The sequence below is a fragment of the Hyperolius riggenbachi genome, chromosome 7, assembly GCF_040937935.1.
Source record: "Hyperolius riggenbachi isolate aHypRig1 chromosome 7, aHypRig1.pri, whole genome shotgun sequence".
NCBI classification, from domain to species: Eukaryota; Metazoa; Chordata; class Amphibia; order Anura; family Hyperoliidae; genus Hyperolius; species Hyperolius riggenbachi.
This window is the reverse complement of record NC_090652.1, coordinates 296,468,059-296,485,143: the sequence shown is the minus strand read 5'-3', so window position 1 is coordinate 296,485,143 and position 17,085 is coordinate 296,468,059. Positions and strand designations below refer to the sequence as shown.

The window sequence follows — 17,085 nt, the reverse complement described above, 5'->3', positions numbered from 1 at the left end:
TCCCTCTTATCTGTCAGCCTGGTGTACCATAGGAGGGGGTTATCTAAAGATGTCCACAAATAATGTGACAACATCCAGATCTTGTTTCGGACTGATATTTTCTAATCAAATTAGAGATTTGGGAGGAGCAGGCAATGCACAGCAATGCAGTGTGATCTCATTTCAGCACAAATTTGATCAGAAATAATTGGAACTACCATTATGGGTGATTTTTGGAATTGTAAACATAGTAAAAAGCTATCAGTTTGCCCCTTGGACAACTGCCAGTTTAATACAGGTTTTCTTCCTCTTCCGGTCCTGATCCAAATTTACTTCAGCCTTAAAAGTTAAAGGGGCACTATGGCGAAAAATTGTAAAATGTAAAATATGTGCAAACATATACAAATAAGAAGTACATTTTTTCCAGAGTAAAATGAGCCATTAGTTACTTTTCTCTTATGTTGCTGTCCCTTACAGTAAGTAGTAGAAACCTTCATAGGGGATTCTCAGCAAGCCTTTTATTCTTTATAAAGATATTCCCTAAAAAGGATTTAAACAATAATGCTGACCAGCCTCCCTGCTCGCTACACAGTTTTTGTAGCATTTACGCATTTGGCTCCTACAGGAGCTTTTCGTTCCAGAGACCATTTTCAAAGACACTGATTGATCCACCTGAAGAAGCGGGCAAAGACCCACAAAACCTGTTGCCTTTTTAAGTGTCTAATAACATTTTTATTTTAAAGGAATCCGAGGTGTGAGACCTATGGAAGCTGCCATATTTATTTCCTTTTAAACAATAGCAGTTGCCTGGCAGTCATGCCGATCTTTCTGGTCATTAGTAAATCACACACCTGAAACAATCATGTGCCTAATCTTGTCAGATTTGTCATAGACATCTGATCTGCATGCTTCTTCAGGGTCCATGGCTGAAAGTACTAGAGGCAGAGGGTCAGCAGGACAGCCAGGCCATGTGCATTACTCAAAAGTAATGCACATGTCAGCCTTCATATCCCTCTCACCTCACTTTCCCTTTAAATGCTATATCGTTTTTATACAAGCCATTCAACCCCCCCCCCCCCTACCCCCACACACACACACTAACTGTCTGTACAAACTATTATTGGGGTGCCTCTACCATCTCCATATTTCAACTCCCCATCCACTTGGGGGAATGAGTCCTGATTCTCTTTGGCACTCCTGGCTGTTTTTTTTCTTGGAAAGCGACCCACCACAGTAGATCACATGACCTGAGTGAGGACGGGTTTTCCTCATCGGCCTGATACAGTGGTTGCTGGAAGACTGGGAGCTGGAAAAGCTGAGGAAATCCACCTGCTGGCCAAGCAGCAGAATCCATGTGTTTTCACTCCCCCAAAAAACCTGTAGCAAGTCTTCCTTGTGAGCAGCAACACATGGATTTCGTCAGCTTGACCAGCTCCCAGTCTGGCACTGGTTGCTGGCTTGCAACCCACACTTCTTAGTACCTTTTCACTACATTTAAAGGAGAACTGTAGCGAGAGGCTGCCATATTTATTTCCATTTAAGCTATACCAGTTACCTGGCTATCCTGCTGATCCTCTGCCTCTAATACTTTCAGCCATAGACCCTGAACAAGCATGCAGCTTTTTCTGACAATTTTGACAGATATGACAAGATTAGCTGCATGCTTGTTTCTGGTGTGATTCAGCCACTACTTCAGCCAAATAAACCAGTAGGGCTGCCAGGAAACTGGTATTGCTTAAAGGACTTACGAGCCCAAATAGCAAAAAAAAAAAAAAGATCTTAGGAGAGGAAGGGGAGCCCGACCCCGTCTGGGGGGTGTCGGGAGCGGCATGGGGGGCGATCACACTGCGGGGACCCGGCGGAACTGCACGGAGGGCGCGGATGGCGTCCTCCATGCATTTAAAAGCGACTAAGGTACTTATCTTTTTTTTGCTATTTGGGTTCGTAAGTCCTTTAAAAGGAAATAAATATGGCAGCCTCCATATACCTCTCACTACAGTTCTCTTTTAAATATATACATCTGGTGCAGTTAAATACTACACTATACGCATACCTCCCAACTTTTTGAGATTAGAAAGAGGGATACTTTAAGGCACGCCCCTTCCATACTCCTAACCACGCCCTCCACCACACCCCTCACCATGCATATCACAAAGAATTCAGACCCAAAAGATGTCAATATGTCATTTAGACCACACTGATTCTTTCTATTATCAGTAATTTTCCTTCAATTTTAACATTTAAAAATAAAAAATACAGTAATTCAATGTAATTGATGGGAATAAAGTTTGGAGTCAATTTAAAAGATTTTTCAGTAGAAAAATACATTATATTAGCACAGATCTGTACATCAGTCCTGAAAGAGGGACAAATGAGGAAGAAAGAGGGACAGAGGAACTGGGTTCCCAAAGAGGGACTGTCCTTCCAAAAGAGGGACACTTGGGAGCTATGTATAAGGGGCTCCTGTGTTCTCTGTATTTTTAGGCTTTTTTTTTTCAGGAAAGGCCTTTAGACCAGTGGTGTAACAATAGGGGTTGCAAACCATGCAGCCGCAGGTGGCCCGAGGCCCCTCTGGGGTCCGCCCAGAGCCGTTTTGGGGGGCAGGAGGGGTCGCAGCATGAGGGGAGAGCATTGGCCACCTACATTGGCGGGGAGGGGGGGACAGTTCCCGCCCCGTCACCTCAGGCTCTCCCCTCAGCGCCCCCCTCCAGCATTAATAGGTGGCAGCAGCGGCAGGCAGGAACACAGGCATACCTCCATGTGTTCCACCACAGAGGTCCGATTTCTAAGTGTCACACGCTACTTCCTGTTTATCATCCAAATTTCCGCAGGGGGGCCCAGTGATTTCTAGTTACGCCCCTGCTTTGGACCACTCCAGACACCATCTTTGGAATTGCAGATGCCTTCCAGTAGGATGACATGTTTATCTGGAATAGAAATAAATCTTCTCTGAAGAAATTGCTAAGTTGTGTTAGTGTGACTTGAGTCCTGCTTTAAATGGCGCAAATAAATGGATTCTTGGAAAAAAAATCAACATGAGGTGTATATTATCGGTTAGCTCACATGGAGGAACAGCTTGACGGACGAGGCGGCAGTCCGGTTAGATAGCTCGGTGACAGGTGTGAATTGATGTTGCATCACTTTAATGCACTCGGCTCCACTGGACTGTCCGTGTCATACAAGCAATCATGTTTAAAAACTATTGATTGTATGGATTTCTTTCAGTGCGTTGTAAGAGCGCGCGGCAGCCAGCATCACAGATTATTATGTTCCGCTAATGTGATGCACTAACCCCCTACTGAAAACACACGGCTATAGCTCATTCCTAAACACTCGACGTATAATATTTCTTGCCTAAATATTTATAGGAATGTTCTGCTAACGATTGTCTGCTGGAAAGCATCTTCTCATTGACTTTGGGTATTTTAAATGGCTGCAATGTTGGGGTCTTATAGTAGTGTATGAATTATAATGGCCTTATTCACAGGAGCCACTTCGTATGAATTGTACTGATGGTATGGTAATCCATTAGGCTGGGTTTCCAAGACGCGCGGCAGCACTTCCTCTTCTGCGAGTACGCAGCCGAATCCCAGAAGCCGTGCCATGTACAGCTATGGGATTCGCTGCCACTCGCACCAAAACTGATAGCAATGTCAGCCAAATCGCTATGTTAAAGGGGCACTATGGCGAAAAATTGTAAAATTTAAAATATGTGCAGACAAATAAGAAGTACTTTTTTTCCAGAGTAATGAGCCATAAATTACTATTCTCCTATGTTGCTGTCACTTACAGTAGGTAGTAGAAATCTGACAGAAGCGACAGGTTTTGGACTAGTCCATCTCTTCATAGGGGATTCTCAGCAAGGCTTTTATTCTTTATAAAGATATTCCCTAAAAAGGATTTAAACAATGATGCTGGCCAGCTTCCATGCTCGCTACACAGTTTTTTGCCAGTTGGATGGAGCAACTGCCATTCACTAAGTGCTTATGAAAATAAATAAATCCCTGAGAATCCCCCTATGAAGAGATGGACTAGTCCAAACCCGACAAAAGTCGTTCTATCAGATTTCTACTACCTACTGTGAGTGACAGCAACATAGGAGAAAAGCAATTTATGGCTCATTTTACTCTGGAAAAAACGTACTTCTTATTTGTATATGTTTGCACAAATTTGAAAGTTTACAATTTTTCACCATAGTGCCCCTTTAAGCGATTTGGCTGGTGCCCTAACTGACATTGGTTGCCATTTCTAGGCCATAAAGATTCATTTTTCAGGTTGCCACCCAAAATCAGAGATTCACAAACTATGCAGAGAGTCCACAGCTAAAGGACTATGTGATCTTAAAGGGAACCCGAGGTGAGAGTGATATGGAGGCTGACATGTTTATTTCCTTTTAAATAATGCACATTGTCTGGCTGCCCTGCTGATTCTCTGCCTCTAATACTTTAAGTCATACACCCCGAACAAGCATGCAGCAGATCAGATGTCTCTGACAAATATGACTGGATTAAGTGCATGCTTGTTTTAGGTGTGTGATTTAGATCCTACTGGCCAGAAAGATCAGCAGGACTGCCAGGCAACTGGTATTGCTTAGCTTCTTGCCGATCGCTCCAAGCCAATTGGCGTGAACGCGGCAGCAACCCCAGGACCGCTCCACGCCGATTGGCGTAAACGGCCTTCTATGGGGCTGGTAGGAGAGCTCGCGCTTGGAAGGCTGAGCTCCACCTTCAGTCACCCAGCGGCGATCACTGCTTGGAGACTGTTAGAAGTTGAAACCGCCATCTAATATACCTGTACAGCGCTGCGATCTAAGCCAGAACTGTACTGGGGACAGCCGTGTCACACGCTGTCCCCCTGGGGGACACAGAAGTGATCGGCAGTGATAGGCTAAAGCCTATCACAGCCAATCGCAGTGATAGGCTGACTGTGGGAGGGAAGGCGGGAGGGAAAATTCAGAAGAAAATAAAAGTTTTTATTAAAAAAAATAAAAATATTTGTAATAAAAAAATAAACATTGGGGGAGCGATCAGATCCAACCAACAGAGAGCTCTGTTGGTGGGGAGAAAGGGGGGGGGGGGAATCAGTTGTGTGCTGAGTTGTGCGGCCCTGCAGTGAGCCCTTAAAGCTGCAGTGGCCCAATTTATGAAAAATGGCCTGGTCTTTAGGGGGGTTTAACACTGCTGTCCTTAAAGGGAACCTAAACTTAGAGGGATATGGAAATTTCCTTTTAAACAATACCAGTTTCCTGGAAGTCCTGCTGATCTCTTTGGCTTCAGTCTCTTTGGCTTCCATGCTTGTTCAGGGGCTGTGGCTGAAAGTATTAAGGCTCATACACACATCAGACCATAGTCTTTGCAAAATAAAAGATCACAGACCAATCTTACCACCCTTCATGTAGTATGAGAGCCATACTCTACACAGTCTTTTCTATGGAGCTGAACTCCCCATCAGACAGAAATCTTTGCAAGATGCTGGACACAAAGATGCTGTACAGACACAAAAGATCAGTATCTGCAAAAGATCTGTTCCTGCCAAAAATCCATTCCTGCAAATTGCAATGATAGTCTATGAGATCTGCAGATCATCATACACACATGATTTAACTGACATTCATCTGCAGATCAAGCAATCATCCGCAGATCTGAAAATCCATCCTGGTGGATCTGATCTGCAGATGAATGTCAGTTAAACAAGGTGTGTATGATGATCTGCAGATCTCATGGACTATGAATGCATTTTGCAGGAATGGATTTTTGGCAGGAACAGATCTTTTGCAGATACTGATCTTTTGTGTCTGTACAGCATCTGTGTGTGCAGCATCTTGCAAAGATTTCTGTCTGATGGGGAGCTCAGCTCCATAGAAAAGACTGTGTAGAGTATGGCTCTCATACTACATGAAGGGTGGTAAGATTGGTCTGTGATCTTTCATTTTCCAAAGACTATGGTCTGATGTGTGTATGAGCCTTTAGAGACACAGGATAAGCAGAAGAGTCAGGAAACTGGTATTATTTTAAAAAGAAAAACCCATATCCTTCTCAGTTTAGGTTCCCTTGAAGTGGTTAAAAGGAAATAAATATGGCAGTCTCACACCTTGGGTTCCTTTTAAGCAATACTGGTTGCCTGACATCCTGCTGATCTTTCATGCATTAGTCAGTAATGTCTGAATCGCCCACCTGAAACGAGCATGTGGCAAATCAAGTCAGAAAATCATCTGATTTGCATGCTTGTTCAGGGTCTATGGCTAAAATATAAGAGGCCGAGGATCAGCAGGACAGCCAGGCAATCTGCATTGTTTAAAAGGAAATAAATCCTATACCTCTCACTTGAGCTGTGCTTTAATTTGTACCTAGCTATAAAAATAAAATCGTATTTTAGTACGGAACACAATAAATAGAAAATGTATAATCATGCGATACTTTTTATTTACCAGATTTGTTCAGAGATGCATCTGTGTAGCAGAGCTTGTGAGAAAACATGATGTGATCAGTGTGATCAGGTGGTAGATTTGGGAGGCGCTGATTTGCTGTGACCGCTTCCTGCTTTCTTCTACACAGGAAATAGAAATGACACGTTTGTGACCGGCGAATCAGAGCCTTACAACTCTATCATCTGATTAAACTGACCGCATGCTTCTCCATACATTCTGCTACATACGAGTAACTCTAGTTCTTCTCTCCTGCACAGACAATATGATTGAAGATCCCAATGAGAAATGCTCCTGCCCTACACCCTGTAACCTGACCCGCTATGGCAAAGAGATCTCCATGGTGAGAATCCCCAACAAAGGATCTGCTCGCTATCTGGCAAAGAAATACAACAGGAACGAGACGTATATCAGGTAAAACCAGTTTCCAGTGTTCTACGGTTGATGGGAAAAAAGTACCGTATATACAATAAGTCTAGAAATTAAGGTCTAACTCACAAAGTATAGGGGTCGACTTATACGCAAGTCACGGGCAACACTGAACACACTAAGTAATATGTGCACATTCCCATTTGCAGCAATTTACTCAGTGGTAAGTGACATTTTCTTGATAAGGGAACTGCCAAAAAAAAACAACACAGGTCTGAATGTCCTGGCCACAACAATTAACAAGGAAAGGGGCAGGGGGTAAATGCTGGGCTGCAGGAATATGTGAGTAATTGCAGCACTTGGGAGTTATTGGCTGCACTTAAGGGGAACCTATACTGAGAAGGATATGGATCTTTCCTCTTAATATAATTCCAGTTGCCTGACTCCCCTGCTGATCCTGTGTCTCTAATACTTTTAGCCACAGCCCCTCAACAAGCATGCAGATCAGGTGCTCTGAAGTCAGACTGGATAAGCTGCATGCTTGTTTCAGGTGTGTGATTCAGCCACTACTTTGGTCAATGAGATCAGCAGGACTACCAGGCAACTGGTATTGTTTAAAAGGAAACATCCATATCCCTCTCTTAAGGGCCAGGAGGGGTTAATGGCTATGAAACTTTATGCAGTATAGTCATTAACCTTTCCTGATCCCCAAGTGCAGCCATAAACTTTGCTGAGTAGACTTATACTTGAGTCAATATAGAATTCAAGCTTAAAGCGGAACTGAAGAACTTAAAAAATCTGGTTTCGTTACCATCGACTTGTAAGTTGATGGCAACTGCGCCTGCGCACCCCGATCCCTGCGTATCTTTCTTTGCGTTTCAGCCCGCAATAGCGTCCTGCAATACCAGCTATTAGCACAGGATGCTATTGCGGGCTGGAACGCAAAGAAAGATACATGTGGTTCGGGGCACACAAGTGCAGTTGCTGCGTGAGCAGTAACGAAACTAGCTGGCGTCGGGAGAACGGAGGATCGTGGAGGACCGGCGTGGGACAGGAAGGCTGCACGGGGCTGGCAGAAGCCCCAGGTAAGTGAAAAACTTTGTTTTTTTAAGTACTTCAGTTCCGCTTTAACAGGGTCAAATATTGGAGTTGACTTATATATAAGGTTGACTTATATTTGAGGATATAATATTTAATATTATAAGAAATAAATAATCAGGGCCGGCCTTTGACCTGAGCGACCGGAGCGATCGCTCAGGGCGCCGGCTTCCAGGGGGGCGCTCCTGCCGCCCTGGCTGCATATGTTATGGAGCTGGCTGCAGCCTCCGAGCTCCGGCTTTGTTCTTCCTGCATGGTAGCTCCACCCCCTGGTGCCGCTGAGGGTGATGGGGGCGAAGACCAGGAAGACAAATTGCTGACACTCATTAGAGATGGGAAGTTCGGATCTTTTCAATGATCCGGATGATTCGAATCGGATCATTGAAGAGATCCGGATCTTTGATCCGAATCTCGGATCATTTTACTACCGGAAGCATTCGGGGGTGAAATGAACAGCAGGACAGGTCTGTGGACAGGAGAAGGGGAGGGGGGTGGACACACAGAAGGGGAGAAGATGGACAGAGGGCAGGGAGTGGACAGAGAAGGGAGGAGGGACGAGCAGAGAGCAGAAATGTTTGCACACAATACCCACATGCTGAAGTCATATGCTTTACATATATTTCACCTATATGTTCATCTGTACACTTTGAAAGAAAAGGTCGCACAGTGAAAGAAAGCATTCCCAGAAGTAAAGTGCAGCTGTTTAGTGCCGAGTGCAGGAGGATTATATTGCCTTTCAATCACACTGTCTGCAAAGTTACTGAGCTGTGCTGAGCCAAAAGCTTCCAATGTGTTCACTGTGCAGCACTACGGAACAGACAGCCTATAATGAGCAGCAGATTATAGCCAGTATGTGTGCTCTACACATATCTGGCAGTGGCACCCATGTCCCCTCTCTCTCAGCTACCTGTCTCCCTGCAAGGCTGCCTCCCATACAACAGAGCGATCCCTGCTTCCAGGACCCCGCTGCCCGCTGAGAGGGGGCGTGTCGCCCCTGGCCCCGCCCCTTTTGCGATCCGAATCGTTCATTTTGATGATTCGGATGATCGACTCATAAAATAGATTCGGATCAAAGATCCGAATCGTTCATGATCCGGACAACACTAACACTCATTGGACGCACCACGCCCCCTTTCTTCCCGGCTGCTTTTGAAAGTAGCAGCATTCTGCGACCTCCCAGGCCAGGCTGCTAGAAGGTGAGTTTACAGCTTGGTGATGGTGAGTGTTCTTATCTATATAGGCATCGGGACCTGCTGCAGAGTGTGTCATCTCCAGACACTGCAGAGAGCATCAGATGTCATCATGTCCAGTGACTGCTGCAGCCATACTATCTGTAGCCTGTCACGGATAATGATGATGACTGCCCATACGTGGTGACAGCAGGAGTCCTGATGCCTATTTAGATAAGTTGATTTGCCAGAGTTGCAGCCAGCTAGATTCTCCTTGTCCCACGGACACCCCATGTGATGTGACTCTCCCTTCTTACTCTTGTTTTTTTCCCTAGTGCAGGCTGTCTGCCTGCAGTGTGTGACATGACCCTGCCGCCCCTGCAGTGCCTCCACAGTACAGCTGACTAAAACTAAATTCATGTTGCTGCTGCTAAACCTCTCTCACCTGCCTCCCCACCACAATCCTCTCTCTCCCAATCCTCTCTCTCTTTTTGTCCTCCCTTCTCTTTCCCATTTCCCTGTCCTCTCCTTTCCATAGCTCTGTGTGTCTCTCTTCTTTCATCTCATGGTTTACTTTCTCCTCTCTTCCCCCCCCCCCCCCTCCCTCACTCTTTATTCTGCCTTTCTGCCACACAGTCACTCTTCCCTCTACATTCTCTGCTTTCCTCCCATCTCTATTTGCCTACCATCTCCTTTCCATCCTGCCACAATCTCCCTCTCTTTCTCTCCTTCCCTTCCTTTTCTTGCACTCTCTTCTTTATTCCTCTCTTTCACCTTTCCACCCTCTCTTTCTTTTCTTGCTCTCTCTCCTCCTTCCTGCTCCACTCTCTAGCTTTTGCCTTCAGATCTGCCTAAAAGCGGACCTGAACTCAGAACTTCCTCTGCTCTAAAAGCATAACCAGCTTTACAGAAAAACATTTCTTGATTACAGCTGATAAACAAATCCTGCATCCTGTCTGTGTACTTCCTGCTTTCATGGAAGCAGTAATAATGGTAATATCCTGTGCTTTCAAATGAGATTATCTCATCTGTGAGATCAAATTACAACTTGTGATTACAATTGCGTTTGCGTTGGGGTTTTTTTTACGCTTTTTTCCCCCTTCCCGGCGATTTCTCTTTGATCCAGAAAAGAATAAATACAATGTATTTATTGTTAAAAACACAATCGCCGCACAAAGCGATTTTGTGAGCGTTTTGCGGTTTTCCTATACCTTCCATTGAGGCAGAATCACCTCACAAAATGGTCCATGCAGCGTTTCTCTGAGCAGATTGTAACGAACTGTCTCACAGAGAATCATTGCACAAGCGATTTTAGGGTGATTTTAAAAAAATCGCCAGCGCTTAAAAAGTCCAAAAGCGCCTCCAGTGTGAACAAGCCCTAAAGGGGATCTGAGTATATGGGGGGGGGGGGGGGCACCAAAATCTGGTTACGCTCAGGGCGCTGTGAAACCTAAGGCCGGCCCTGTAAATAATTATCCTAATTTAATTATCCTAGTTTAGTTCCTCACAAAGATCAAGGGAAATATTATTTTAGGTTTCCCATTTTGGTTTACAGGACCGGTTCTAGTGCCATTGGGGTCGCAGGGCAAAATTAACTACTTCTGTGCACCGCAACAGTATATCTACGCCCTGGCAGACATCACCTCAGCGCCCGGGGCGTAGATTATGCATCCCCGCCACGACCCCCGCTGTCCTTGCACGTGCATACGCTGCCGTGCACGTACTCGCCGCCACCAGTTAGCCTGGAGATCAATGAAGGGGAACATGGTTCCTCTTCATTGATCTAAGTCCTCGTTGCAATGATTGCCGGCTTCAATGAGAAGCCGCGTCATTGTGTAAAAAAGTTACAGGTCCACGCTTTACTTCCTATAAGCGCACATGGATGCTTAGAAAAAAAAAATCACTGAGGACATCTTGTGGCCATACATTTTTTTTAATAAAAATACCTACTTAATCTTAAAAATTAACTCCTTCCCGCCCACACTCTCCCATAGTTACCCACATAAAAGTTTTGCATGAAAAGAAAAATTACATTACAAAAAAAACCCCCATAAATAGTTACCTTAGGACTGAACTTTTTAATATGTATGTCAAGAGGGTATATTACAGTACTCGGGGGCCCTGGGGCAATTGTCCAGGTTGCCTCTGACGGTTCCTGCCAAGGGCTTGTCAGATATGTTCTCATGGGCATGATCAAGTCCCTGTACAAGCGGGGTCGTACCGTGCCTGCGCAAGTATAGTCCGTGCCAGTGCAGTAACATGAAACCGCTCATGCACAGCTTTTTCCTCTGTGCTCAAATGGCTTGGTGCTACTGTGCAGGCATGGATCATACAGTCCCACACTCAGTATGGCTGTGATCAGACATGGACAGGAGCTGGGATGGGAACAAGAAGAGTGTCCTAGTCAGCAGCGGTGAGGTCACACAGAGGACATGGGAAGCCTCTGGGCCATTCTCTGAACTAAAAGTAACGAGTCAATTTATCACATTTCAGTAGACAATTACATATATTTACATAGATTTGTACATAATTCTTGAAAGAGGGACAAATGAAGACGAGGCATTTGTTTCCCAAAGGGCGACTCTTCCTATGACAAATAAAGGGACAGTTGGGAGTTATGGATAGTTTTTTGCTCTAAAGGTGACTAATACTTTATGTACCCTAAAACAACCACGTTTAACGGCTATCTCTGGTCAAATGTTGAATGACAATAAATATATGTAGTCTATGCACTGTATACAGTTAGATGAACGTACAAAGTTTGCATCTGGTACATCGTAGTATCTAGAAGAGACACACATTTATATCTGTAGTAGCATCTCCATCTTTCTCCTCATGCTGATGCATTGCAAGTACACCCTCAGCAATGTGCCCTCCTCTCCAGTCTTGTGCCCTCCTCGTCATGCAAATGTGCCTGTGAAATCCTGCACATGCTCTGTACGGATTATGGGCTAGATCGATGACATTATAAGAGCCAGGCTTGTTTTGGTACAGCACTTGGGGGAAGAAGTGAGAAGCAGAGCAAAGGTGTACTGAGTGATTATAAAGATAAGAAAAATACAGACAGTATGCTTTAATTGTTATCCCAGATGTCTGCCTGCCTGCCTGTCTGGATCAGATCACATCTCTTTTCACAGTGAGTGTGGGCTGGGAGCAGGACATGGGGGTGGAGTCATGACATCAACCCCCCAGTATCCTTTGTGCCCATGGCTAAGAAATAAAATAAATTGCCATGGCCCGATTTCAGACAGGGGGCGGGGGTTTCTAGCCAATAGGTGAAATTAAGACTGGTATCATAAACCAGACCCAGGAATGGTAGAGGGACACCATCCCGGCAATCAGCATAGTTTAGAGCTAGATCAGCAATTGCATGTTTTGTAGTCTCTGAGTATAAAACTCAGCCAGTGCCGTAACTTAGGAGCTTGGGGCCCCAGTGCAAGTTTTACATGGGGCCCCAAGCACTCTATTGATATAGAGCTCCAAAATCTACCTATAACAGTTTCAGTGTCACAAAGGTGTAATAAAAGTAAGGAAATAGTTAGTTAAGGATTACTACTTTTCAATGCACATATAGAGGTTTTCATTAGCAGCATAGCACCAATGAAAAGCTAATAATATAGATGGAGGGACCCTAATGGGCCCCTCTGGTCCAAGGGCCCGATGCGATCACATTCTCTATTGCTACGCCACTGAACTCAGCTATAACAGGGCTTTTGTGTTGCAGGAATAATAAAATACTTTCTCCTCCTTTCCTTGGCAGAGACAACTTCCTGGTGCTGGATATCTTCTTCGAAGCTCTGAATTATGAGACGATAGAACAGAAGAAGGCCTATGACCTGGCCAGCCTGCTCGGTGAGTGGGACGCCCTAAAAACAGGCCAAGGGATGCCTTAGTATTTGATGTGACAGCATCGCTGCCTATTTATGAAACACGGGAACAAAGAACAGAGAAGGTGTTACTTCTGCCAGCCAGATTCCAGTCAGATTCCATTCTTTTGAGCAGTGTTGCTCTCATGAGTAATAATGAGTGCTTAAGCAATCAAATTCGTGATTTAAATGAGCTTTAATTAGCTCAGGTGTGCGGCAGGGAGTGAAGGGGTTATTTACCCATAAGTCCGTTGTCCTCCATGTGCTCCAACTAGCTTGCACGCGTCCTATTGGATGCGGCTAGAAGAAGGAAGTGCGTGGTGGTGAGCTTTGCAACGCATCCAATAGGACGCACACTTATGCGTAAATAACCCCTACACTTCCTGCCGCACACCTGAGCTAATTAAAGCTCATTTAAATCATGAATTTGAGTGCTTAAGCACTTGTTGTTGCTCATGAGAGCATCACTGCTTTTTGAGTTCTATCTAAGAAGTCTGGATGTTCCTGGGAGGAGATTGGAATGAAAGAGTGCATTTCATAAAGAATTGGTCCAGAATATCACTACGCATGGAGGACGCTAGTTAAATTTGTAGAGTTTATACAAAACAAATATGCAAACCATCCTTTGTTGTCCCTTATAGCTAACCACACCTACAGAACCACTGTAATGCAATGATGTGTCAGCTTGGTAGTTGTACAGAGCCACAATAATCCAGCATGCATACAGACTGTTTCAGATTGGTTGATCCTCATCAGTGCATGACATGTATTATTGTGGCTCTATGGAGTAGGACTTGAAACACCCAGAGTTACAGACTACTCAGCAAGCTCATGGTGAACCAGAGAGTGTGTGAGGGACTAACAAAAATCAAAAAGACTAAAATGCTATACAAATAAAAAATGTTCTATTCTGGGCTTGATTCTAATAATCCTTTTTGCTCCTCTGTTAGGAGACATCGGAGGACAGATGGGGCTCTTCATAGGGGCCAGTATCCTCACTGTCCTGGAGATAATGGATTACTTGTATGAGGTGAGTTATTTGTGACTAGTGATCAAAATGAATTTCGCATAATCTTAATTTGCAGTTTTATTCGTAACCGTAATCATGGTCTGTAATTCACATTGAAGTCAATACCACTGAATTGAGCGGTTAATAGTAAAGTCCCCATACATGCTATAGTAACCAAAATTGCTATGTATGTTAAGGGCAATAGTGGGAACAAAAAAGGAGGGGCTATGCTCATCCTGCTAAGGGGCCATGATTTTAAAGGGATCCTGAGCCCCCCATAGCCTGAGAGGTCCCCTGGCGTTCTCCTGGTCCCTACCATGGTCCTGGTCTCTGCTCAGGTAATCCGGAGACTTTGGCTTAAGTCGCCCCTGCGCGCCCCCGCCACACGCTGCGTGTCATTACGCCGGCCAGACGTGAGAGTCCTGCGCATGCACGGTTCTCTAAGACGGAGCCAGGACCAGTACCATGGAAGGGACCAGGAGGACACCAGGGGCCCTCACGGGCTACGGGGGGGGGGGGGGGGGCTAGAGGAAGACCCAGGTAAGTCCAAATTTAATTTTTTTGTTGTGCTCAGGGTCCTTTTAAATGGAGTAACAGGTGATGTGGGGAGTGGTCACATTTACATATAAACAATCATTGACCCTCTGCACTCATGACACTCCCATCAAGCTGGAAAACTAGCAGCATTAAAAACAACTAGGTTGCAAATTTGTGCAATTGAAGAAAGGGATGTTAGTTTCCAAAATGGATTACATACAAAGGGCAGCTTCCGTATAATCTGGCTATGAGTACTCCTGAAGATAAAAGGCTCCATACTACAGACGCGCGAATCCACGGTCACATGTGTGCAGTATGGAGCCGCTTGTCTTCGGACATACCTGGACACCTGAGTACTTCTGAGGAGACACAAAGGCTTCCTTGACATTAAAGTCGAGGCTGGGGCATGGCAGTGGAACGAGGGGACATAGAGAAGATTGGTAAGGGTGTAAGGGATCCAGAGCAAAGCAGGTGGTTTCAGCACATGGGCTCACTGCCGGGAGGCGAAACCAGTGATGGGCTTCTGACTAATTCCAAGTAGCAAGCTACTCGGAATTGAAATGCTAATGAATCACTGATTAATCACCTGAGACCGCAGGGGATGGGGAGTTAACTTTCCCAGAAGTCTGCGCGATAGTCTGCACACCATTACACATCATAGGAGAACAGTGAGCCACATTCCACGCCTTACTATCATGCTTCCGGCTTGAAGGAGGAAGCACGACAGTGAGGCGTGGAATGCGGCTCACTGTTCTCCTATGATGCGTAATGGAGCGCAGACTATCGTGCAGACTTCTGGGAAAGTTAACTCCCCATCACCAATGGTCTCAGTTGATTATTCATTAGCATTTCAATTCCGAGTAGCTTGCTACTCGGAATTAGTCGGAAGCCCATCTCTGGCCGAAACCAGGCTCACCATAGCAACAATGTAATGCTGGGCGTAACTATAAATCACGGGCCCCCTCAGCATTATTTTGATGGGGCACCCCAATGTCCACACCCAGGGGCATAGCAATAAACATAACAGCCATAGCAGCTGCTATGAGGCCCTGGAGCATAGGGGGTTCAGTGAGTACTTAATATATATTATATACTCGCATATAAGCTTTATTTTTCAGCACTAAATTTTGCTTAAAATTTACACCCTTGGCGTATATGTGAGTCAGTGGAGCAGAACAAATGGTGGAGCAAGTTTTGTTACTGGCAGAGTGTAAGGATCTTGCACTAGTGATCCTGCTCTTGTCAGCTGACTCCCTGCTGTATCTGTGCCGCCCATCCCCTGTAACATGGTGTGCAGAGTGCGCTGCTCAAGACTACCTGTGTCCCCTGGCTTGTGGAGCGTAGCGTGCAAGCAACATTGTCAGCTGTTCAATGATCGGGGATTCTTCCTGTGTGGCAATCACTGCGTCTCATATCTATGACGCCATCCAATGGCATCTTGAGACACAGCTGTATCATCCTTGGGGTACATCTGGCTATGGGGAGGTGGAGCTGACTTGTACTGGGGCACATCTGGCTACTGTGGAGGGGGCTATACTGAGCAGGGGCTTATACGCGAGTCAATCACTTTTTCCTGGTTTCCGCAGAGAGACACAGCTGTATCGTCCTTGGACCTTGGGGTATATCTGGCTATGGGGGAGGCTGACTTGTACTGGGGGCACATTTGGCTACTGTGGAGGGGGCTAAACTGGGCAGAGGCTTATACGCGAGTCAATCACTTTTCCTGGTTTCCGAGGGCAAAGTGGGTACTTCGGCTTATACGTGGGTCGGCTTATATGCGAGTATATACAGTATTTACCATTAACTTTCTTGTGTTTCTCCACCCTCTGACTTTGTCTCAGTGCCCATGAGCTATGTGCAGTGGTTAATTGCAAGAGAATGTTAATTGCCCTATTATCTGTTATTCATAGGGTAGGGGCAGATGGCATTGCTTAAGAGTGCCTACATCTGAGGGCCCCATCAAAGTTGTGCTATGGGCAGGGGAGAACTGGGACCTTTCAGCCTGCGGGCAAAACACAAACTAGAGGCCCATTTCTATGGCAGCCCCAGCCCAAATGACGTCAGACACGCACCCCACGTGCTAAATGCTGGTAGTCACGTGGGGCGCCCATGTGGAAATACAGCAAGGACACTTCTAGGGCAGTATGACAGGTAAAGTATAACTGCACAGTCACATAATAAATTTGGAGGGATGACAGCGAGGGGTTTCCGTTGTGTCCGTCGTTCGTGATTATCCACCAAATCAACAGGATATTATAAAAACATGCACACCATGTTCAAAATGCAAAAAGGGAATTGTATAAGAAAGTTTAGACTGACAATATACAATCAAAAACATGTGATAGGATACAATGAAACATATATACAAATACACATAAGAATCCAGCAATTCTTGTAGGAGCAGCATGTAAACATTAGTATACGTGCAATCAATGCACACAAATGGACAAAGAGTAGATAGCAGACTGCTGCAGCTACTAACAGAGAGATGCTGGTTAATGCTGACATCAAAGTCAGTGTAAATAGCCAACAATCTGATACCATACAATCAGAGTAAAAATGAGGTACAAACACCGCTGCATTAGGCCCGGTTCACACTTGCGGTGTTGCAAAAACCGCACCGGATGTCCGGAC

At 45.2% G+C, this 17,085-nt stretch overlaps 1 protein-coding gene across 10 annotated transcripts in view; it reads left to right on the top strand.

Moving 5' to 3' along the window:
• ASIC4 (acid sensing ion channel subunit family member 4) overlaps positions 1 to 17,085 on the top strand; it is a 949,912-nt gene that overhangs the window by 918,553 nt on the left and 14,274 nt on the right. For all 10 annotated transcript variants that reach the window (XM_068246012.1, XM_068246014.1, XM_068246013.1 and 7 more), the window contains 3 exons: positions 6,664 to 6,817; positions 12,800 to 12,891; positions 13,856 to 13,935. In XM_068246012.1, the coding sequence (XP_068102113.1) occupies positions 6,664 to 6,817; positions 12,800 to 12,891; positions 13,856 to 13,935 (326 nt within the window). The remainder of the gene's footprint in view (positions 1 to 6,663; positions 6,818 to 12,799; positions 12,892 to 13,855; positions 13,936 to 17,085) is intronic.